Below are 22,498 nucleotides of genomic sequence, written 5' to 3'. Positions count from 1 at the left end.
ATCCATCTTTTTTAAATGAATTGAGCAAAATAATCAATTTACTGGAAAAAAAATGAAGGGACAGCATCAAACCAGGTGAGTTTTATGATGAATCTGTTTGTTAAAAGTGTTGCTGTGGGGTATTTTAGGTGGTGTTTAACTTTACTAAGAGCAGAAACCCTTCCTCACTTTCTTTAACATTGTGTTTCTTGTTCATTTGTCAGTGAATGATGCAAACATGTTGATGAATACAATCTGGCATTTTTAGGTGCCTGATGCCTAAAATATAAAATCTGGATCTGGCTGATTTTAACGCTTTATTTGATTTTGGATTAGACTTTATCGAATTAAAGGTTTTAATTTTTAATTTCATTTTTGACATGTTTTCCTGTCTGCATTGCAACTGTGAGTTAATTTAATATTAAGAAGAATTTGGGAAGGTTGAACCAAACACATGACTTGCTGGACTAAACACGGAAATATTCACAACTAATGAAACATTAATGACTTACATCAGACAAACATGTTCTGTATCTAGTCATCCTCAGCTGATGACTAACAATCAGTTGATTTCACAGTGAACTGCAATGTGACTTTAACAAAAGACTGTTAAAAATTGATTTATTTTTTTTTTCTTTTACGCTCTAAAAACAGGATTTACATGAAACCGTTTGGAAAATCCCAGAATTAATCAGTCGGTGAAAAATTAAACCAGTGAGTCAGTCAGACAGCCAGGAGGGTTTTTCGTGTGCAGGAGCTGAAAGCAGGCCAGTCAGTCAGTCTGCCAGGCAGCCTGTAGGTGGCACATTAACCCAGTTATTCGCTCCCAGATCTGCGTCTCTTTGTGTGTCTGTGTCCTCTGCTGCCGGTGCAGAATGTTCTGTTCTGACCGTGATCCGCCCCACATCAGCTGCTGCACACACACAGACCCCCATCCTACAAACACTACACAGACTTTTAAAAGAAAATACAGCTTTTTTAAAAAAAAATGTATTTCTTTATTTCTGGGATTATGCTGCAATATGGAAAATGTGGTGTCCATTTACCACCCAGCAGAAATAGTTTCCATGTGACTGAGCTGCGATTATCCCCCCTTAAGAGTGCAGAATGCATGAGGAGAAGGCATGCTGGAATAACAATAAACATGCCTGAGCTGTTTATTTACATGTATGAAGACGCGGGGCTGTAATCCAGCCTCGTTTAGCAGCCTTTGTTGTGTGCGCGCACCAGACTCCATGCATATTTTCACCATTTTTAACATAAGTTCGCATTGTTACTGCAATAACACACATGAAGAGCAACAACGCTGTCATAAATATTTAGTAAGAGTTTTTTGTGACACATCGGCTAATTACAGATGAGCAGCAAGTGGATCTTATGACGTCAGATAGTGTATGTGTGTGTGTGTAGCCTACAAATTAATGTCAATATGAACACTGTGGGGTCTTATTACGAGATTCCTCATTGCTGAGAACTCACGTGAACCGAGGCTGACTCGCGCTCTGATTGGTCGACTCCTCCCGCACGTGTACCGGCGAATTCTTGTCCGTTATGTAACGTGCGGTGCACGAGAGGAGCAACATGGGGAGGAGGAGGAGGAGGAAGAGGAGGAGGGCTGCGGTATCTGAGAGCGGCGCTGTGTGGAGTTCATTCATCTCACAGTCCTCACACACACTAATTATAGTAATATTACTACTTTATATTCAGTTAATCTATTTCTCCATGTGGAGGTCTGTGACAGGGAGTCTGTTTATTTATTATGTCAGTTTCCTTTATTGCCTAAATGTGCAAGAATGCAAATAATAATATAAAAAAAAAAATACAGGAAAGGAAAACAAATGAAAATGAACTTAATGCATATAATTAATCTACATGTGCATTTAGATTTTGAAATTGAATAGTTTTTATCGTAAAGAAATAAATAATAAATGAAAGGTTTCTGAAAGCGTCATTGTGCAAGAACTGAAAGCGATAAAGAAACAGTTTTAAAAGCTGTGGATGACAGTTGGAGATGGAGGTGAGATAGTCGGTGGTTGCAGTTGTAGTAGTAACAGTAGTAGTAAGAGGAGGAGGAGGAGGAGGTGGAGGAGGGGTTTGGGTTTGACGGATGGATGGTGAAACCCACTTGCAAGAGTTGGAATTGGAGGACAACGTGGCTCTAACAGCATTCAGCCTGTCTGTCCGCCTGCCTCCCTGTCTGTCCCTCCATAACCTAGATTACTACAACCAGGCTTAAAGGGAGAGAGGAGGTGGAGGAGGAGGAGGAGGTGGAGAGCTCAGTGCCTTTCACACCTACAACCTCGTAAAAATACCAAACCTGCTCACTGTACCCACCACATTCCCCCTTTTTAATGCCCGAGAAAGTAAAACATTTCTGCGCCGTGCATCGTCTAAATCCAGATTAACGTGCACCTGAACGCATCAAACATTAAAACAATAACAATAAAATGAGTTTAAATGTCACTCCGCGGCTCTAATTGACGTCCTGAGGGCGGACAGACAGACAGACAGACCGGCAGTGAGACACCCGGCATCTGTGCACAATCCACGTGTGTTCTGTCCCAACTTTTTTACCCGCCACCATTTTCCTGGAATCCCACCCTGCACAGTATCACTCCGCCGTGAAGACAACATAGTCCCCGGTTTGGATCCTGAATTACACAAACGCGCCTCCGCCGTTAGTCTTCCGCCAGGATTTAATCGAAACCGGAACCGACGGCGAATATATAGACACCGTGTTCGGTTGCCATCGACGAGCCGGTGTCGGTTTTAACGTTTTGGCGCGATTTTGCGAGCGGCGGAGGGAGAACGGCGAGCAGCGGTGATATAAACCGAGCGAGCCGCCGGCCACACCCACTCTGTCTGCTCGTAGCGGCTGAGAGGAGGAAGGAGAAGAAGAAGAAGAAGGAGAAGAAGGAGCAGGAGCAGGATACAAACACCATGCTGCTCTTCTCCAACTTTAATTTCACACGCAGAAAATTTCACGTCAGCAGATAATCCAACTGTCACGTCTCTCTCGGTGGATTTTATTGGATATTTCCGGACGTTTCTCTCGATATTTCTTCTTCATTTTTGAATCCCACCACCACCTACAACATCATCACCACCACCAACAGCGTCTGTGAGGAGATTTAGGTAAGGTGAGCTTTGCATGCAGGCGACTTTTTTTGTGATTTGACTTCGTGTGTGAAGTTGTGCGTTTCTGTTGTCGTGGTGTTTTTTGTGATTTAAAGGCAGAGGAGGCAGTTTCACGTGGGGGACCCAGCAGCGCTGCTCAGCCCATGCGGGGTTTTTTAAATGACCCTTCCAGCGGGTTCACCTCTGGGTTTTTTAAGGACTTTGAGCTTTTTTTTTGTTTTTGTTTTTTTTCCTGGTGCGATGAGTGACGTCTTTCACACGGAATTGCAGAGCAAGCCTACACGCGTGCTTTTCTTGTATGTTGAGGTTTTTTTGGAAATGTGTCGCGTTCAAAAAAATCTTGACAAAAATAATTTTAAGTGAAATTTTAAAGGGAGTCTGGTGCGAAGGCATACGGTCAACGCGCTCTAACGGGAGAGTGACGCTGCGGTGAATCTGCATTCAGAACCTCATTTAGAATTTTGGGTATTTTAGATTCAGCCTTTAAATGCACGCGTTGGACTTAGTCGCTGGTGGTTTTAGAGACTGGCAGTCATTCACGTGTAATACACAGCAGTGTACTGTTGTGTTGGATCAGGAAAATGTCATCATTAAAGCTAATATTTACTTACTTTAACTGTCTTGTCACGCAGCAGACTGGTCTGTGTTCAGCTTCTGGCTCAGGTTTCTCAGGCTGTGATGGTAAAGAAAGGCAGCCTTTAACTCCCAGAGTCTGTCTGCACCACACACACACTGCTGCTTTGTTCTCCAATACAGCCTGCTACACACACACATACCATAAGACCCCATAGGAATCTTATAGGGCTTTCCCACAGTACTTCTCCAGCCTTGTTTGTGTAATCAGATGATTGATTTTACACCTTTTTTTTTTTTTTTGCATTATCACCTTAAAGTTTTTTGGTTGATGCATAGTTCACTTGTCGTGTCCTGACTGGTTGCTGTAATTGCACAAGATCCTCCGGGCTTCTTTTTTCATGTTAACTATCCAGGCATTGTGCTAAGCAAAGCAGTTTTTCTTTTCTTTTTTTTTTTTTTTAATCACGAGAAAGAAGTTGTGAGGTTTTCTGGATTTCCTGCAGAGAAGCTTGAAGTGCTCGTTCATGTGTGAAACGGCACCAGAGGCTTAAAAGTGTTGAGCAACAAAAAGAAGAGCAAACAAAAGCCGCCCATCCTCTCTCTTAAAGTATTGTTTTCCACACCAGCAGGCAGCCGGGCTCCATTTGTAGGGCCTTTTTTTTTTTTTTATTATTATTAACTTTCTGAGAAGGAAAAATGTAAATTGTGGAAAGAGGTGTTAAGTTTCTAGCCCCTGTCTCTCCCAGCTGTTCCTATGATGTCATGGGAGGGGGCGTTGAATCTTTTGGGGTGATTTACAGCCGCCCCCCGGGGGAGCAGCATGAGGGGCGGAGCTTCAGTGATGTAAACACAGATAAAAGGTGGCACGCTGCTGCTCTGGGTCTCAGTCTGGAGGAACCGGTGTAAACTTTCACTACAACACGTGTTGGTGCTGCTGGGATTTACCCCGTTCATCGCCGACACTGCGCTGCTTTAAACACACTACTGGATTTAAACCTAACGCGCTCTGCTACCTCACTGATTTGGGTTTTTTTTCTTTTTGTCCTGTTTTTCTCATTTTTCTCTCAGATTCTGCAAGCAAACATGTTGCAAAGCTTCAATCAGTCGCAGGACTGGCTTTACTCTGAGCCGCTGCTTTTTGACGATGAGTTCTGTCAGAGTTTGATGAAGGACCTCCAGTCGCTACCGACGCCGCCGCAGTCCCCCCCGATGAAGCCCGGGGTGGGAGGCAGTAAGCCGCTGTCCAAGGAGGACCAGCTGAGCTACGTGTCGGACATCCTGCTGGAGGACCACGACATGCAACTCAACTGGAACTGTGACTTCTTCCACTCCGACGCTGCTGAGAAGGAGGGCGAGTCCAGCCAGCCCTGCTCCCCGCTGGACGAGGGCGGCGAGGACTGCCTGTGGCAGTACCTGGCAACGGACAAGAGCCTGGAGGAGAAGCTGGTGTCCACCATGCTGGGCTCCAGCCCACTGCTGTCTGACATCAACACCAGCATCTTTGAGGAGATCGCCGGCTCCACGCTGGACTGCCAGAACCTGATGGACACACAGGAGACCAGCGAGTCCACATCGGACTACGGATCCACCGGTGGAGAACTTTCATCCAGTGACTCTGGTGAGTTCATTTCACATATTATTATTTTATTTTAGTCAGAATCTTTGGACTTGTTTTTGATTCACACTTTTAGACTTTTTTTTTAATTTTATTTTTTAAATGGTTGGATTTTTCTTGGTGTTTTTAGTTCTGGTATCAGACTTTAATCTCATTGCTGCCGTGTTTATTGTGCAGCTTATCAGTATAAACACTCCTCGTCCAGAACTGATAATTCATTGATAATTCAGCTGTTAATGTTTAGTGGCACCGAGCCCAGCATGTTCTTTGCACTCAGCTTATCTGAACTCCCGCCGCTCACCTGTAATCTCCCCGAGCCTTAAGACCGGCGAGGTTGTTGGAGCGTGGGCAGGGCGTCAGCTGCTGACTGACATGAGTAGATGAGAGCTTTCAGGAGGGAGAATTGACTGTAAGACGTGTGTGAGTCATGCTCAGCGGTAACAGTCGCGGCTCCATCCATTAACTCGTAATGAGTCATTTCACCGACCGGTGCCCTCTGGTACTCCAGCTATGAACCACACAGGAAGAGGCAGACACACATCTATTATATTTGAAGGATTAGTCTTTGTTGAAACACCGAAATCTCACAAATGTTTTAATTTTTCATTTTAGTGTTAAATAAAAAGCTGTTTATGCCTTTTTTTAACCGTGGCCATGATCCTGAGCTGCCTTTGTTCATTAACTCATTAATTAATTAGTGACAGTTTGCCACCAGTTGTGCGTTTCCTCATATTTGTGGTTGTTTACAGTAGAAAGACAGACTGTGACTACCATCTGGTGTCCTGCTGTCTGTGTACACTGTCCACACACTTGTTGTTGGTGTCCTGTGAAATGTCGTCATGCCGTCACAGAGCTGCTAAAATTACCACACGGGGTCAGAAAACAAGGTTGTGCCAGAAAACTCTAAACCCTTCTCTCTCCCTCTTCTCTTGTTTCCCACAGAGGAGGAGATCGATGTCGTGACGGTGGTCCGCTGTCCCTCCAGCCCCTCCCCTCTGCCCTCGCTGTCCGACCTGTCTGTCCGCCAGCAGAAGAAGGAAGAGGAGAGGCGAGCTCTTCAGCGCCACCACTTTGAGATCCAGCTGCAACACAACTACGCCGCGCCCTGCCCCGCCTCGCCGCCGCCTTCGTCTTCCTCCAACAAGCGGTCGCGAGGTGGCGACAGCTCGTCGCGCTACCACCACTCGTCCCGCAGCTCGTCTTCATCCTCGTCGTCATCGTCCTCGTCGCGGTACCATCACCACTCGTCCCGGAACTCGACGGAGACGGAGGATGAGGAGGAGCGGAGGCGGACGCACAACGTGATGGAGCGGCAGCGGCGCAACGAGCTGAAAAACTGCTTCATGCGCCTGCGGGACAACGTGCCCGAGCTGTCGCACAACGACAAAGCGTCCAAGGTGGTGATCCTGAAGAAGGCGCGGGACTGCATCTACGGCCTGGAGGACGAGGGTCACAGACTGCAGTCCAAGAGGGACAAACTTAGAGCGAAACAGGAAGAGCTGAAAGCCCGACTGGAGCAGCTTCGAAGCTAATGGACTACGACACCAGGGCTGCATATTTTTTATGTTTTTTTTTTGTTTAGACCTGTAGAGACAATGAGGGCGGGTGAGGGTGGATAAGGGAAGAGACTTTGTACAAAGACGCGAGGGATGGGTGGGGATAAAGGATGGCGTGTCGTGCTGAAGAAGAGCGCACAAAGTTTGACATTTCAAGAACTTCACGGTAACAATGTCTCTGGACTGTATAACGAAACATAGCGACTTTTATGCCATGGACAAACACAACACACTCATTGCCTCAGAATTGATCATTCTCATGCCTTGACTGCTGACTGTTGTAGAGAGTAGGACGTCTTTAAGCGTTAAAACAAGGAGGGAGCAAGCAGATTATCTTTCTTATTCTTTTTTTTTTTTTTTTTTCTTTCTGAGTTTTGGCTGGACGCACACTGAAAGACGAGAACCAACTTTTTGTTTTGGTTTCTTTCTTTTTTTTATTCCCCCTCCCATTTAAGGGAGGGGGAATAATGCCAAATGACACCAGTTGGGTCAAATAACTTGAAGCCACATCAGCTGAGTAGCTGAATGAAACTTGAATATTGTGTTTTTCAGGATTGTCTTATAGCCATACTAACCAGTGATCCCTCCACTCTGACAGGTGTGTGATGGTGGCTTCCAAGTTATTCGGTCAACTGCACCTCCGTCAGTTCCTGTTAAATTCCAAACATGATGATGATTTTTAATTTTAAGGAGTTTTTCAGTGTGCGTTCAGCCTCGTTTGGCCTCAGGCGGACCCTCGGGCCCACACCACTCTGTTATCAGGTTAATGACAGTACTGTATAGACCAGGTTTGATGCTGTACGTGTAACTGTGCTCGGCCTCGGTTCAGCTCGCCGCCGGCTCGCTCACTTCAGAGTATGTGTGTGTTTTTTATAGTTGAAACAATAGTGATAATTGTGTGTCCATTAATAAAACTGTTCAAACTCAAAGGTAGCCATATTAAAGCAGCATTCAGGTTTGAGGAGAACGAACCGGAGAGCGAACTGAACCGCGAGCTGAGCCGTCGTAGCAAATCAGCCAAAGTCGGGACGAGAATCCTCTGGAGAACGTTTTGATGAATGTTGGAAACGGAGCGACAGGCCGACGGTGTCCTGACACGTTGTTGTTTAAATGGTTCTGGTTGGAGGAAGCTGCAGCACAGCGGCGATACTGTGACATGTTAATTGTGTAGCTCATAGAGCAGACGATTTGCCAAGTATAAAGATATTTTTTAACGATTTTTAATCCAGTGGAAAGTGCTCCAGTGTCGTCGTCGTTCATTGGTCAGTGGCATTCAATCAAAATGAGATTTACAGTTTCTTTTCTCAACACCTGCTGATGACATTTGGATTGAATTCTTCCAAAAATCTCATTATGAGGATGACCTTTTTTAATTTTACTGTAACGACGCAGGACAATAAGCCAACATCGCTGAAAATATTGTCAGTGTACAAAAAAGGTTTGTACATTTTATCAGATTGATGAATTAACTGGCCAATCAAACTATTTTATGACATGGTCATAAAATAACAGCCGTGACGCCAATTTAATATTTCAAAGATGGTGATCGTAAAAAGATGAAGGCCTCACGTGTTCAGTGGAGCCTGTTGTTGTTGTACCGGAGCTGGAAAGTTCTGAAATATCAGTAACGGGGTTTTTTTTTTTTTATATATTTAATGAATGCCACTTAGATATCAATTATTGCCAATGTTAGCCATTTAATGTGCTGTTTTCAATTGAGTGTGCAAAATGAGAAACATTTTGTTTTTTATTTGTGTCAAATGTCTTAAAAATAAGCATCGATAACAGTTCTTCCTCCTCGAGGTCTGAGTGTACTCGAGCAGACCGGGTCAGTGGGGATGATGAGGACGGAGGTGTTTTTTATTTTCAGTGGTAAAAACCTGTTCTGCCTTGAAATGTGTTCTGTTCAGGACTCCTTGTTTCCTTTTTGTTTGATTACGTCGCCGTCTGGTTCAAACCTCACCTGCTTCTGGTTTTTTTTTTTTTTTTTTTTTTTTTTTTTTTTTTTTTCAGGGAAGCTTTAATTTCTTGATTTTTCTTCCAAACGTTTTCTCATCGAGCTTCACGGTTGCAAAGAACCGAAGAGACGTTCAGAGGTTTTAACCAGACGGCGGAGGATGATGACGATGATGATGATGATTTTGTTTTTCTTAGCATGATACAACCTACCTCCACCTGCAGTCTGGCTTGTAATGTTTGTTTTCTGGTTAAATATTGTACAGATTCTTTTTTTAAACAAAAAAAATGTAAATATTTTTGGTATCTTATCATAAATTATTTTAGTCTTTTTTTTTTTTCTTCCTTTTTTTTCTTTGTTCATTTTGAATTTGAGGATTTTAAAAATGTTCTTTACAAGCAGCACTTTTTTTAATATTGATGTAATTAAACAATGAATGAGAGTTTCTGGACGTCTGCGTGGTTTTATTACACAAACACACACAAACACACACACGGGTATTTAAAGTCTGTCATTATACAGATTACGAGGTTGATAAATAGATTACAACGAAACACACCCAGAGAGTTATTGATAAGATAAAACTGGAACAATGAAGTCTACGATTGGAGCTTCATGTCTGCCTCGGACGTTGTTATCATACTTTGGTTTTAGAACAATATAAGTTTACATGAATATCATAAAAGTCTTAAAACGCCTTCATTTGATGTCAACAGTTTGCAGGTTTAATGGATATTTTCTCGGCAGCGACTCACTGAAGCGTGTTAGTCAGATTTCCTTTCACACAGAAGTGTGAAGGATGTAAAAAATGGAGGGTTGATGTTCTGAGATCCTCAGCTGCCAGTAGATCCTTCTGGTGACTCCACAGTTGTTTACATCAGTCTTACCAGCCAGCCAATGGCAGGTCTGCACTCAGGAATCACCTGTGGACTGGTGGAGGGTTTGTGAACCCGACGACTTCGCTGAGATATTCCGGCTGAAAGCAGCACGACGTAAATCAACCAAAGGAGAGCTGCACTTGTTGAAAACATGAAATATCCGCGACGTCTAGTTTTGGGTAACAGGTCAGTGAGTTTCCATGTGCTGCTCCGCCAACGTGTCAGTGGACAGTTAAAAAAACAACACCTGCATTACCCACAATGCAACTCAGCTGGTGATCCTTTGGACAGCGATTCGTACGGATGTAGACTCGAGTCACGAGCCTGAAGAGGAGATGAGAAGCGAGGTACGGAGTTCTGTTCTGCTCGCCTCCTCTGAGCTCCGGACCCGCAGGGTTCTGATTCAACTGACTCAAGTGATGTCGACTCCAGTGACATCACTCGAGGCAGATTCCACACAGTTTTCTCTGGAAGCCTCAAAAGACTTCATGGAACGACTCAGACTGCCATGTGTGAAATCTAAACAACTCTCTGAAAGTTTCTACCTTGGCAATTTTTTTTTTTCTTTTCATTCGGCTGAGCACCAGGACTTTGTGCTCACTCGTGTTTTATTAGCTGTCAAGTGGTTCCTGCAGAAGTCGAGCTGAGTTCAACAGCTTTTCTGTCTCTTTTCTGTGTTTTTACATGTAAATGTCTCTCAGATGTGGTCTTAAGTTGTTTCAAAGACTTCCTCCTCCTGTCACTTTTTTTTTTTTTTTGTGCCTGATTAGACATCAACACTCTCCTGTTTCACCGACTACATGATGTAAAATGTTCACCTATTTGTACACTGACACGGTGAGCCAAAGCGTCGTTTCTTCCAATTTCAATCTGAGCAACAGGTTTAATCAGCCAGAATAAGTGGAAACACCTGCGTGTGTGTCCAGAGCCTTCAGGTAAAAAAAAAAGAAGAAAATCTCTCCAGTTTACTTTGACAAGAAAAGTGATGAAAGTGATCCCTCCGTCACACAACTGCGCTGTAATGGAGGCACAATTTTAAAAGAGCAAAACCTGCTGAAAACGATGCGGGGGAGGAAATAAAATGGGTAGGACTGTCGGCACAGACTGCAGGAGAAAACTTCTAACAATAGAAAGAAAATGTCAATTTGAAACCTTTAACACTTTCACGTCATCGATCCTTTTCACCGTCTGTCAAAACCTCGTCAGAGAGAACCTGAAGAATTTGGATCTCATGACTCGGTACGATTCAGCTCTCCATCCCTCGCTGACTTACAAAGGCAGCAGATTTCGGTCCGACCACATTTCCCAGCGCAGGAATACTCTCGTTCTCACACCTGTCGCCCCCGGCGGCCCCTCCCAGGTGTGGAGATATGTGAATGTTGTCTCAGGGCAAAGTGTGAGGCGGCAGCAGGTAGATGTGTGTTGTGCAACCTGAGCTCGGTCCATGTGTCGCAGTGTGCATGTGGAGCAGGTGGACATGTGCCATACAGGTGTGTGTGTGTGTGTGTGTGTGTGTGTGCACAGAGATTGTATGTTATCTCGTTCCTGTGCAGCGTAGGTGTGTCTTTGTAAGTCACTTCTGGAGGTTTTGCTTCAGCAGTTCAGCAGACAAAAAATTCAGCGTTCACTTATTTTCCAGTCGATTTGATTCTTTAAACGACCGCTCGGGCTTCAGGTCCAGTTTAAACGTCTCATTCCCACCGAGCAAATACTAGTACGCTTTTTTAGGTTGGTGGGCCGGGCCGGACTCAAACCCACAGCGCCGGTCTTTGACGAGTTAGGTGAGGTGAACTAAAGAAGGAATCCTGACTGTCTGGAAGCACAAAAAACAACCACAGCTCACTCAAATGATGTAGAAACCTGTTGCGGCTTCTTATTTAGACCATCAGCGTCACAATTAGTCTAATTAGTCCTGACGTCCTGTTTCTACATTCCTGTCGCTCACAACATCAGCACAACACAGACCAAAGGAACATAAAAAGGGTCATTACGTCACTGAATCTCACTTTGGGACCAGGCTGTTGAAGTCTACGGGAGAAACGCAACATATCTACGTCTTGTGACCTCTGGTGAACATGTCACCTCCTCTCTGACGTGTGTTCAGTGAACACATGTTGGGTTTTAGTGTGTTTCTCCCCATAGACTTCAATACAGCCGGCACCAGTCTGGCACCAAAGTGAGATTCAGTGATGCTTCTCGTTGATGGAGGACGAGATCAGTTTATCTTTGGCTTTGAGAAGGAATGTGTCAGTAAAGTGCATTGAGTAATATATCGATAGCTGAAGTGTGTGTGTGTGTGTGTGTGTGTGTGTGTGTGTGTGTGTGTGTGTGTGTGCGCAGCTATGTGGGTCAAGGCGAGCGAGTGGATTTGACTGTCAGGTGAGTCTGATAGCAGCTGAAGAAATCAGGTCAGGTGCCATTAAAGGAGCCTTTTGATCGGCGATCGACAGATTAGGTTTGTTGTTTTATGAAAGAGCGCAGGGAGAGGCCTGATAGTGCACACACACACACACACACACACACACACACACACACACACACACACACACACACACACACACTCATCGTCTCAGTGTGTGTTTTCTCATTCTTTAGCTTTGTTAAAACGTGTCAGCAGCTGAGGTGTTCTGCTGTGTTTACATTATTAATTATAATTATCTCTTGTTACCTGACTGAGATCATTTCACCTGCATGTCTGACGAACACCTGGACGCTGTCATCCCTCCAGCTGAACCACAAACACGGATATAAACCACTAAAACACGTCAGTGAGTCACGCTGTTGCTCCGGATTACATGTTGTTTCATCACGTTTGTTTTGACTCTGTTCCCAAATGAGCTTCCTGCTGCTCGAATGAATGTCAACCAAGAACATTTCTGTGAAGATAACACATATAAGTAAATTTCTTTATGTTGAATCTTGTCATAGCTCTGATGAGGCTCAGGCACAAACATCACCAGGTCAGGGTCAGGAAACCTGTTTTGGTCGCCATGATCGCTGACGGAGATGATCTGACAAATAGCCCAGACAATCATCCCAAATACAGTTTTGTCGCCACAAAAAAATGGCTGGAAATGTCCTCAGGGTTGTCTTCAGTCCACTGGGTTGATTTGATCCGCGGTCGGTCGTTTGGCAGCCCCGTAAACTAAGACGACCTCCGTCTCCTCCACCTCCTGACGTGAAAGTCAGCTATTAAACACACAATGTCGAACGTCCTCCGCCATGTTTGCATGTTTCCTCCTGATTTGACATTTTTCTGACTTCAGAGAACTTATTTTGAAGTTGAAGGAGGAAACAAAAGTTCTTGTCTACAGACACCAGGTGTTGGATTTAGTTATAATAGAGCTGGGATGGTGTTTAAAAGTCAAACTGTAACAGACTGAGCCCAGTGTGTGTGTGTGTGTGTGTCCAGTGTGTGTGTGTGTGTGTGTGTGTGTGTGTGTGTGTCCAGTGTGTGTGTGTGTGTGTGTGTCCAGTGTGTGTGTGTGTGGGCGTTGTACAGTAGCTAGCTGACTTGTTTGCCTCTCATGCGGTTCAGTGACCCAAATATTCTGACTCATTCATTCTGATCCGCCACATCACGGCAGAGAGACGGAGAGGGAGTAAAAGAGAGAGAGAGAGGAGAGGAGAGGATCGACCCGGAGAGATGGAAAACTAAGTAGTGAGTGAAATGAAACAAAGGAGAAAGAGAGAGAAAAAGGAACCGCGAGGCTCACTGTTTGTTTTAGTTTCCAGCTGTGCGGGAAATAATGACAGAGCTCAGAGAGACGGTTCTGACACAGACCGGTCCGAACCACACGAGTCACGAATGTGAATCTGTTTCTGCTGCGACTTGATGAAGACGCTCAAACATCTGAACAGCTAACAGTGCTAGCATTTCTTATTATTCCCTAACGTGTTCTGATGTTTTGTTTCTTGATTTTCCTACAAAATGTTAGCGATAAAATACAACATTTTTTCGGGGGGGCCTGGTGCTAGCTCCCACGATACCTCGCACAAATTATGGCCGCTAGCGGTGTTTTCTGTGGTAGCTGGATGCTAATCCTCTTTCTCAGAGCGATTAGTATGGCGTAAGTTAGCATCGTTGACGTGTGAATAGCACTAAAGCAGAGCGCGGCCAGAAGCTCCACTTGTTGATGAAATATAAATAAAAGAGCACGATGTAGAAAAGTGAAGCTGAAAGTGATCCCAGTGTGAATCAGTCTACGTAGTATCTGCAGTGACCGCCTCAGGAAGGAATTCATGGCTAACGCTACATTGCTACGTCGTAGATTAGCGTCAGAGCTACATAACTGAGCTAACAGTCATCGGCGTCGGCGGCTTTTACAGCTGCTCTCGTACTGAAAGTGTCTTCTACTGCCGACAGGTGCTTCAAGAACAAACAACACTTATTAACTTTGAAACGTAACACAACCAGCGATATTTGCTGAGGGAGTTTTTAACAGGTGACCCCGAACAACAGCAAATCTCCCATGACCTCTCGGGCTCAGTCTGGAGATAAATGAGTAAGTCAGTGTTACGCAAACTTGATTTTCCTCAGAGTTTCCTCTCTCTTTACCACCACCGAGACGCTCTTCCTCTGAAGTTCCTGTGAGAATCCAGTGTGGCAGCTGCTCTCCGTCATCTTCATCTTCATCATCATGTGCTCATCACGCTCGGATGTTGAATCCACTCCAGCCTGGATGTGACTCAACAGCCGGTAAGTCTTCGCGGTCCTCCTCTCTTGTTCCGAGGCTGACGCAGCTGCCCCACATTACCCCTCATCTGCAACCCATTACCCAGAAACCTTTGCTCCGGTGCCTGTGCAGGAGCCCCCCCCCCCCCGAGGGCCTGCAGCCAGCTCTGACGCTGCGTTTCCTGTTTGCACGTCACTGACTACCAGAGTCATGTTAAAATAATAAAGCTATTATATCAGCGCTCAGTCACGACCACGGGATCCTGAGCCGGGCTGACGCTGTGTGTGTGTGTGTGTGTGTGTGTGTGTGTGTAGCCAGCGGGGAGGAGAGTGTAAATGTGTGTGTGTGTGTGTCTGTCTGAGTGTGTCGTTGTGTGTAGCTGCTCTTGTTAAACTAATTTCACGTAGAGAAGATTAACGTAATGTCTCACAGTGAAGCTGAAGAGCAACGTCAGGAAAAAAGGGAATAAAAACTAAACTTCTGCACAACAGAACAAATAAACATTTTCCTCACTGTGGTTCACAGTCCTATGTTTCCATATATATATATACATATTTATATAGAGCACATGGCAGGAACACAACAAGGTCTCTTATGTTCTTCAGGCCCACATGTGTTTGCTCTCCCAGGGTCCAATGTTTCCCAGATTTACGAGGAACATAATGGAACCGTAACAAACGCTCCTCTGTTTTCTCCCCATTTCTACATATTTGTTCTCCCATGTTCCTCAGATTTATATCGGACATTACAGGAGCAGCTCAAGGGGTCCAATGTTCCCCAGTTCTTGATATAATAACTGTTCTCTGAGGATCCTGTGTTTCCAGAGTTTTCACCCGGATGTTTGTTCACAGGATATTGAAATAAGGACCCTGTTACCATCGGACCTTGGGAACATTGGACCCTCGGAACATATTACATTTGGAGCCTAGAACCTCGTGGAAGAACGACCATGGGAACGCAGAAACTTGGTCACAAAGGATCTTGGGAACATGGATTGGTTCTGATACAGATCAGTTTCAAACAAATCCCAGGCGGATTAGTCACCATTATCACCTTCTGGATGTGATCATTGATTGAACAGAGTGTATTGATCGTGACACAGTTCTGATGGATCGCTTCAGAAGCTTGTTTTTTCGCCTCCTGTTTGCTGTGATTCAGTCGCAGCTCCCCCGTTCACCTTCTGCTCCACCGACCCCCCGCCGCTCACTTTCCCTAATGTGTGAAAGTGCTCTCATTCACCCCATCGACACGTCGTTAGCTCGCTAAAAGGAAGCGGCTAACTGTCGCCGTCACACGTTCGTATTCTTCCCGAGGTCGTTGGATCGCAGCCGGGAGACTCCGCGGAGTCTGCAGCCTGAAAACTCTGACGTGACTTCAGGTTCAACGCAGGAAGTAACAACGCGATGATCTTACTGAAGTTACGCCGACTGTCACCTGGACACCTTTGAAGTTGAAATCAGTTTCTGAAATGTTTTAGAGTGAAGCAACAAGAGAAGAGTCTTTAAAACCTGGTAACAAAGTGCTTCACACAGGGAAACTTATTAGTAAGGTGGTCGCTTTATAACAGATTCACACACTTTGGACTTTTATTAGAAAAATAACTCATCAAATATTTGATTAAAAATGTCCTAAAAAAGAGACAGTGTGTATGAAAATCTGTTTAATACAAAACACACTAAAGGTTTAAGAAGTTATATCACATCTAAGATGAAAATATCTTTTAAAAAAATATACAAAACCATTTAATGTTAAAAGAAATTCTCCATGTTTTTCTCATATTTTGATACTTTCTTGGCATTACACATTTTTTTTTATTAATCCTAAATATTAGCACATCATGAGAGTCTCCTATACAGTCATTACAAATCTCTCTCAGCAATGAGTTTATTACAGATTCACACATCTTGGACATTTATTAGATAAATAGCTCATCAATATTTGATAAAACTTCCTTAAAAAATTGAAAATGTGTGTAAAAATCTTTTTATTACAAATGAAAAACAGTTTCTTCATATATTTAACATTACCAATGTGGTTTAATTAAGAATATCACATTTAAGATGAATATCTTTAAATATCTTTTTTTTAAAAAAATATGCAAAACCATTTAATGTTTAAAAAAAAATCTCCATAATTGTTTTCTCATATTTAAATAATTTCCCGGCATCACACTTTTTTTTTTTAGCATGTATCCTAAATATTACTTTATTAAATAATCTCCAGATGTTGTTTAATATCAGACAATTGAAACTTTTGGTGTAATATTTTTTCTGTTTACTTTTAAGATTAGATAAACTTTATTAATCTCTGGGGAAACTGCAATAAAATACAAAAACAGGAAACAGAAATAATTAAATGTTGACATCAGTGTCAAATAGTCAAACTTTAAAGAAAATATGGAACAATAAAATAAAACTGAGAAAAAGGATTTAGAGGTAATGCAATTTTATTTTAACATGATGCTGTAAAAAAGTTGGATGTCAGAGATTTTAAAAACAAACTATTTCTTTTTTTCATCATATTTTTTTTATTCCACACATTTGTCTCTGTTGGAGCTCATCGTTTGATTAAGTGTTTCTCTCTGGATGTTTGTCGCCTCAGGTAACAATGAGACAAAGACATAAAAACCCAAATTATCACGACGGCGGCCACTTGTTGTGTTACAAAGAAATCCAGCAGGAATCTTCTTATCTATCTTATTCGACGCCATGTTGAATCTTCTGACGTCATGGCTAAAAGTTTGCGGCAGCTGAGTCGTTTCACTCCGAGCCGAAGTCGGTTTGTGTCTCGGCATCCTGCGGAGACGCTGAGAGAGCTCGTCTGAATTCTCCTCCTCAAACCCCCCTCTCATATACATAAACTCTGGATCTCCTCGTTAAGCTTTAAAGCCCACTAATTAATGCACATACTGTATTCATACCGCGAGTCCTTAAATGCATCACCAGGGAGGGAGACGCGATGTGACAGATCGCCACACCTGAGAGAGTTTCGCGTCCCTGCTGGGTGATTTTCACATCGACTGAGATGACTGAAGACCGACAGCGACCCTGAAGCATCCTGAAGGCCGATAAAAACAATAAAAACAAGACAGAATACATCTTGTGCTTTGGTCACACGGAGATTAATATCATGTTTCAAACGTCCTCCTACACGCTCCGAGGTTTGAGGTCGTGCCGCCGCTGACCGTGCACTTTGATCGGCCTGATACCTTTTATCTGCAGAATCGGGGTTACTGGGTGCATGTAAATGAGCGATGGAGGGGGAGGTCCCGACTTTTGCATGAAAAGTTCGAGTGGAAAAAAACAAATGCACGGTCTTTCAGAGTCTTGAAAAATCCCCCCCCCCTCCCTCCCTCCTCCTGTGACATCTGACTTGTTTCCTCTTGTGGTTGTAAATCAAGAGTACGTGTGAAACAGACACAGAAAGAGAAAAGAAACAGTCCAACCTTCATTTGTTTGAGGTTTTTACTTTGTGTTTGGTGGAGGATTCTGGTGGGCGGTTGATTCGTGTAGTGGAGTTTTTGCGTTGTTTTTTTTTTTTTTATTTTAAGCATCAGCAGTAGCAGATCTAAGGTTGTTCTGACACCTTTGAGTTCAGTCAGATGAATAAAAACGATCACAGTTGAAATACAAAGAAGCGTCTGTGCAGCTCAGGACGGACGGACATCGACCTTTAACGGGGGGATTCTGGTGTTTCTAAACTCGGCTTGCATGTCATGTTGTGTGAATGACGGTACAAAGTGTTTTGGTGTCCGTCCAGTGGACCGGAACACGAGGCTGCAACACGATACAATAAGTGTCTGACAGCACCGAAATCCACCAGACTCCATTTGCAAAACTAGTAATTTAATGGTTGCACAACATCAATTCATCTAAACTCCACTGAAACTAAATAAAACTCACCAAAAACCGTCTTGGTCTGTATTTCCACCGCTCCGACAATCACCAATCATCTGCTTTGGTTTCATAATTGATCCTTAATTCACCACATTACATGTAAGTTCTGACTTTCTGCTGTCGTCGCCGTATTTTTAACATCTAACTTGGTGAGTTAAGTATTTTAATTCAACCAAAAAACTAGAGTCTGTGTCTGCTGACAGAGCGGAAAGACAAACCGAGATGAACCATCGCTGTCTCAACTTAAACCAAACCAAAAATCAAAGCGGTATTAAAACACTGGATGTGTTTTTCTGCAGTGGTTTGTGTTTCTGAGGGAGAGACAGACAAACAGACGTCCTGCTGATGGAAACGTCGGATCATAAAACACTTATTTGTGTCGTCCTGGATGGAAGTTTGTAATTTGTCTTTTCATTTGTTGGAGAGAAAATCCAAATTCTGGTGAAGGTAAAGTCACAGAGGAGCCGTCAGACGATCTCTGGCATTTTCGATTGTGAGAGAAATTGGAGGGTAAAGTAAGAGAGAAGAAGAAGAAGAAGAAGAAGAAGAAGAAGAAGAAGAAGAAGAAGAGAAGTTACCACAATAAGTGTCTCGTTGTGCGCGTTAAACTGATAAAGGCGGCACAATCAAACAAAAGCAGAGAAGAATGAAAAGCCACAACGAAAGGTTTGGCGGTCGCAGACGCTGCCTGACACGCGTCTTTACCTGTGTGGGAGGGTGAGGTGAGACACGGCGGGGGAGATTAACGCCTCTCTCGGTGGGGGAGATCCCTGCAGAGCATAAAACATTTGACTCACCGGCGTGAATCATTACATCACAGCTCAGGTAAGAAGAGTTGTGGAGGAGATGACAACCAGGTGAGTGTGAGGGAAACTCTCTGACGTGAAACCAACTCAATCATAGAAAAGTACAAACTTAAATAGGCACAGAAAGTAAGAAGTGTCGGGTTCTGCTGGGTGTTCATCCGCTGCAGAAAATAGTTCCCAACAAGTTTTTAAACATTTACGAGGAGGCGCTGACGCCGACACGTTGTTGGATTTTATGCCACTGAGTGAAGTATAACTCCCTCATATCCTTAACAGAATATTGTGTTTTTTGTGTTAAATGTGAGCTCAACACGTCCTCACGTTTCGCCTCCACGCGCTCCCGTCGGGCTCCTCAGCGGCGTGTTTGCTCTGCACACAAAGCGGGCCTCACACGTCAAACACTTCTCTGTGACCTGAAAAACACACGGAGAGAGGCTGAAATGTTTTCAAGGAGAGCAAAGTCCGCTATCTGGAGCTCGCATAGAAAAAGGAAAAAAAAACAAAAAAAAAACATGGAATGCGGCGGCTCGTTTTGGGGGTCAGCTCCTCTCTGATTAGCACGCCGGCTAATGGACCCTCAGCAGCAACAATAGGCCTCCGCGGCACAAAAAACCCCGGGCTGCTCATTCATCTCAATCAGAGCGCTGTGTTTAGCGCAGTGGGGGTTCTTCCAGGGTGTCCCGAAAAAAAACAAAGACAGGAAAAAAAAAAATGCGGGGTAGTGAAGAGTTACAAAGTGGGATTAGCTGCTGCTGCTGCTGCTGCGGGCAGGATTTCCCTCCTCGCTGTAGATGCTGATTTCCTCAAATTACAAACACAAGACTTTAAGATACTAAACTCAACTTGTTAATTTAAAGGTTTGTTGCAGATCGTCACGCTCCGTCCGGCCGCAACGTAACAACTTTTGATATTTCCATCCTTTAAAATACTCAGATTCTCAAGTCTTTGCACAAGTGTTTGGTTTTTTTCTCCACATCTGGCAGTGATGTCGCCGGAGGAGGGGTGAGGTGGGGTATTCCCCCGGTGTTGTGTCCTTCTAACTGTACCCTGAAGCAAATCAACCACACACACACACACACACACACACACACACACACACACACACACACAAACACACAGACTCTTTGTTTAACTTCACTGGAAAAACCCCCGAACATCACACAATCCGTCACCTTCGGTCTCGCTCCCTCGGGGGACACCAGAAGTCCTGTCGCAGCCTCGGAACAATAAAAAAAGTGACGAGTGCAGTAATTGAGGCCCTTCTGTCGGATTATTGAGAAGCTTCTAGGCTGTTAAGAGAACTTCTGTCGCTCCAAATTAACAGTTATGCGTGTAAATGTATCTTGATTGAATTGTTGGATTCGTCCGTCGCTGCAGCTTGCAGAGAGTTGGTCGGTCTTCTTTGTGCAACTTTAGATTCAACATTGGTACATTTTCTCTTTGCGAGCGTCTTTATTTATATAATTATCTCCATCGTTCCTCAGACTCGTTCTGTCTTTGGTGGAAGTTTGTGCACCTTCATCCTGGAGACACTTTAAATTTGATCATTAGATCATTTCACAGCTAATGTGATGAACTGAGGGTCAGTTTTTTAAACCACAGCAGAGCTGGTGATTGTCAGAACAGTGGAAAGACAAACAAGATAGTTTCAGCGACTTTTATTTAGTTTCAGCAGTTTAAATGAATCAGCGTTTTGCAAATGGAGGCTGGTGGATTGTTTCTGTTTCTGGTTGAACAAAGCAAGAAAGATTATAAAGATAAGATTAAGGACCTTTTGATCGCTGAAAACAAATGTCCTGTTACTGAACTCGCTTGTTTTCTTCATGTTGAAGGTCTTGACTCTGAATCTCAGCGGGAACATTGTGGTTAAAATAAATAAATAAAATACACAGACAGAACAAAATAAATGCTCTGACCTTCCTCAGGTTTCTTTATTCTGTAATCTTTTATATTTGAAGATGTAACATTTCTGCAGTAAAATGTCAAAGACTCAACTTTTGCTGTTTTACTTCATCATCAAACTTCATCTTTGTTTCGACTGAGAGCGACAGAAGTCACGTTTTGCATGAAACTTTGGACCATTTTAAAATAATGATTGAACTATTTAATCTTCATTTTTTCTTTCTCTAATGTTTCATGTGATTGATCGACTGGACTATCTGATTGATTTCTCTCCCTGTATTGATCCACAGCGATGGGGAAACATGACTAACGGATGTTTGATAAGTAACCAATCCTCTGTTCAGGTGAGTTGATGTCACGGTTGTCGGACACAGCTGCTCCTGCTGATTGCTGAGGCCTCACTCGGTGCACGGCTGCTCCTGATTAGCCTGATTGGAGTCTCATTTTATAAATCTCAGGCTGTTCTGGCTGCACGTTGTGTGACGTCATTTACATTCAGTGAATCTGATTCTGACAGTCATCATGTTTTCATCCTCTCTTTCCCTCCACTTTTTTTCAAATCTGCATTTTTTTTTTTCTGTGGCCGAGCATTTATCAGGGGGGAAAAAATGCAGGAACCCTCACAAAAACATGTGGACGTCTGTTTGAATGTCCAATCACAGATTCTACAGAATCACACTGACTCGCTGACTGCTCGTGAAATGCAGTTGTTAACTTTTTAAAGAGCGGAAAAAATGTGGAAACTCCTCAAAGACAGAAAGCAAAAGTGGTGCTTAGTCAGGCAGAAAAACAAGCGAGGAGCTCTGAGATTATCATTCATGAAGTCCAGTTTTCTGCAGGAACGTCGACTGGAATATGAAGTCAGCGTAAACATTTAACCGCCTCACGAAACTGTTTCCGGTCAGTTTTAACCTGTGAAAATGAGAAAGAGAAGCTGTGATCAGAGCAGCAGCTCCTCGTTTACGACCGGCTCCAACAAATGTTCACACAGGAGGGTTTTACAGAAACAAACCAGTAGAATGACTCTCGTTGTAGAAGAAGCTTGAACTCTTCATCCTGGTGGTGCATTCAGGGACACTTGGCCACTACTAGCTTCGACACAGGGATCAATAAAATCTTCCTCAGGCTAACTGGATGGGTTGATATGAGAAGAGAAATATCGCTCGCTCTCTCTGGAAGCTGTTTCAGGGGAAATCAAGCTTGTCTGAGAGAAGATGTTCTGCATATTCTAGGAAAACGTGTCGGGTTGAGTCGGTTCGCTGAGCGTCTCTCGGAGGTATTTTGGCCCCGAGGAGACGAGCAGATGGGTCGCAGGTGTTTCCGTCAGCTTTATTGGAGCTCTGAACTACTTTTATTTCGACTTTTGGTTTGATTGTTGGTGTTTGATTTCCTTGTAACTCGTCTATCATTCGCAACAAGTTTCCTGAACTATCAAACGGCTCGTTGGACGCTAAAGTTGGTTCACTGCTTCATTACAGACTGAAATATCTCAACAACTATTTGTTAGACTGACATGAAT

General features: G+C 43.7%; 1 protein-coding gene and 1 long non-coding RNA gene across 4 annotated transcripts; one reads left to right on the top strand and one right to left on the bottom strand.

Moving 5' to 3' along the window:
* Positions 1-2,822: 2,822 nt before the first annotated feature.
* On the top strand, positions 2,823-9,266 carry mych (myelocytomatosis oncogene homolog). Of its 3 annotated transcripts, none has more exons than XM_037102065.1 (3): positions 2,823-3,114; positions 4,762-5,311; positions 6,251-9,266. In XM_037102065.1, the coding sequence occupies exons 2-3, from the start codon at positions 4,777-4,779 to the stop codon at positions 6,838-6,840; spliced, it is 1,125 nt and encodes a 374-aa protein (XP_036957960.1). In that variant the 5' UTR covers positions 2,823-3,114; positions 4,762-4,776; the 3' UTR covers positions 6,841-9,266. The 3 variants fall into 3 exon arrangements, with proteins under 3 accessions (XP_036957960.1, XP_036957962.1, XP_036957961.1); XM_037102067.1 differs by having other exon boundaries at positions 2,823-3,119; XM_037102066.1 differs by lacking the exon at positions 2,823-3,114 and having other exon boundaries at positions 4,565-5,311.
* An 11,681-nt stretch (positions 9,267-20,947) lies between these two features.
* LOC119021467 lies at positions 20,948-22,278 on the bottom strand. The gene is made up of 2 exons (XR_005075592.1): positions 21,992-22,278; positions 20,948-21,891 (listed from the first exon to the last, which is right to left on the bottom strand). It is a non-coding gene; the product is annotated as an uncharacterized LOC119021467 (long non-coding RNA).
* Positions 22,279-22,498: the final 220 nt, after the last annotated feature.

This window comes from Acanthopagrus latus, chromosome 6 (assembly GCF_904848185.1).
Source record: "Acanthopagrus latus isolate v.2019 chromosome 6, fAcaLat1.1, whole genome shotgun sequence".
In the NCBI taxonomy this organism is placed as follows: domain Eukaryota; kingdom Metazoa; phylum Chordata; class Actinopteri; order Spariformes; family Sparidae; genus Acanthopagrus; species Acanthopagrus latus.
The sequence above is the reverse complement of the archived record's forward strand: the minus strand, read 5'-3'. Positions and strand labels throughout refer to the sequence as shown.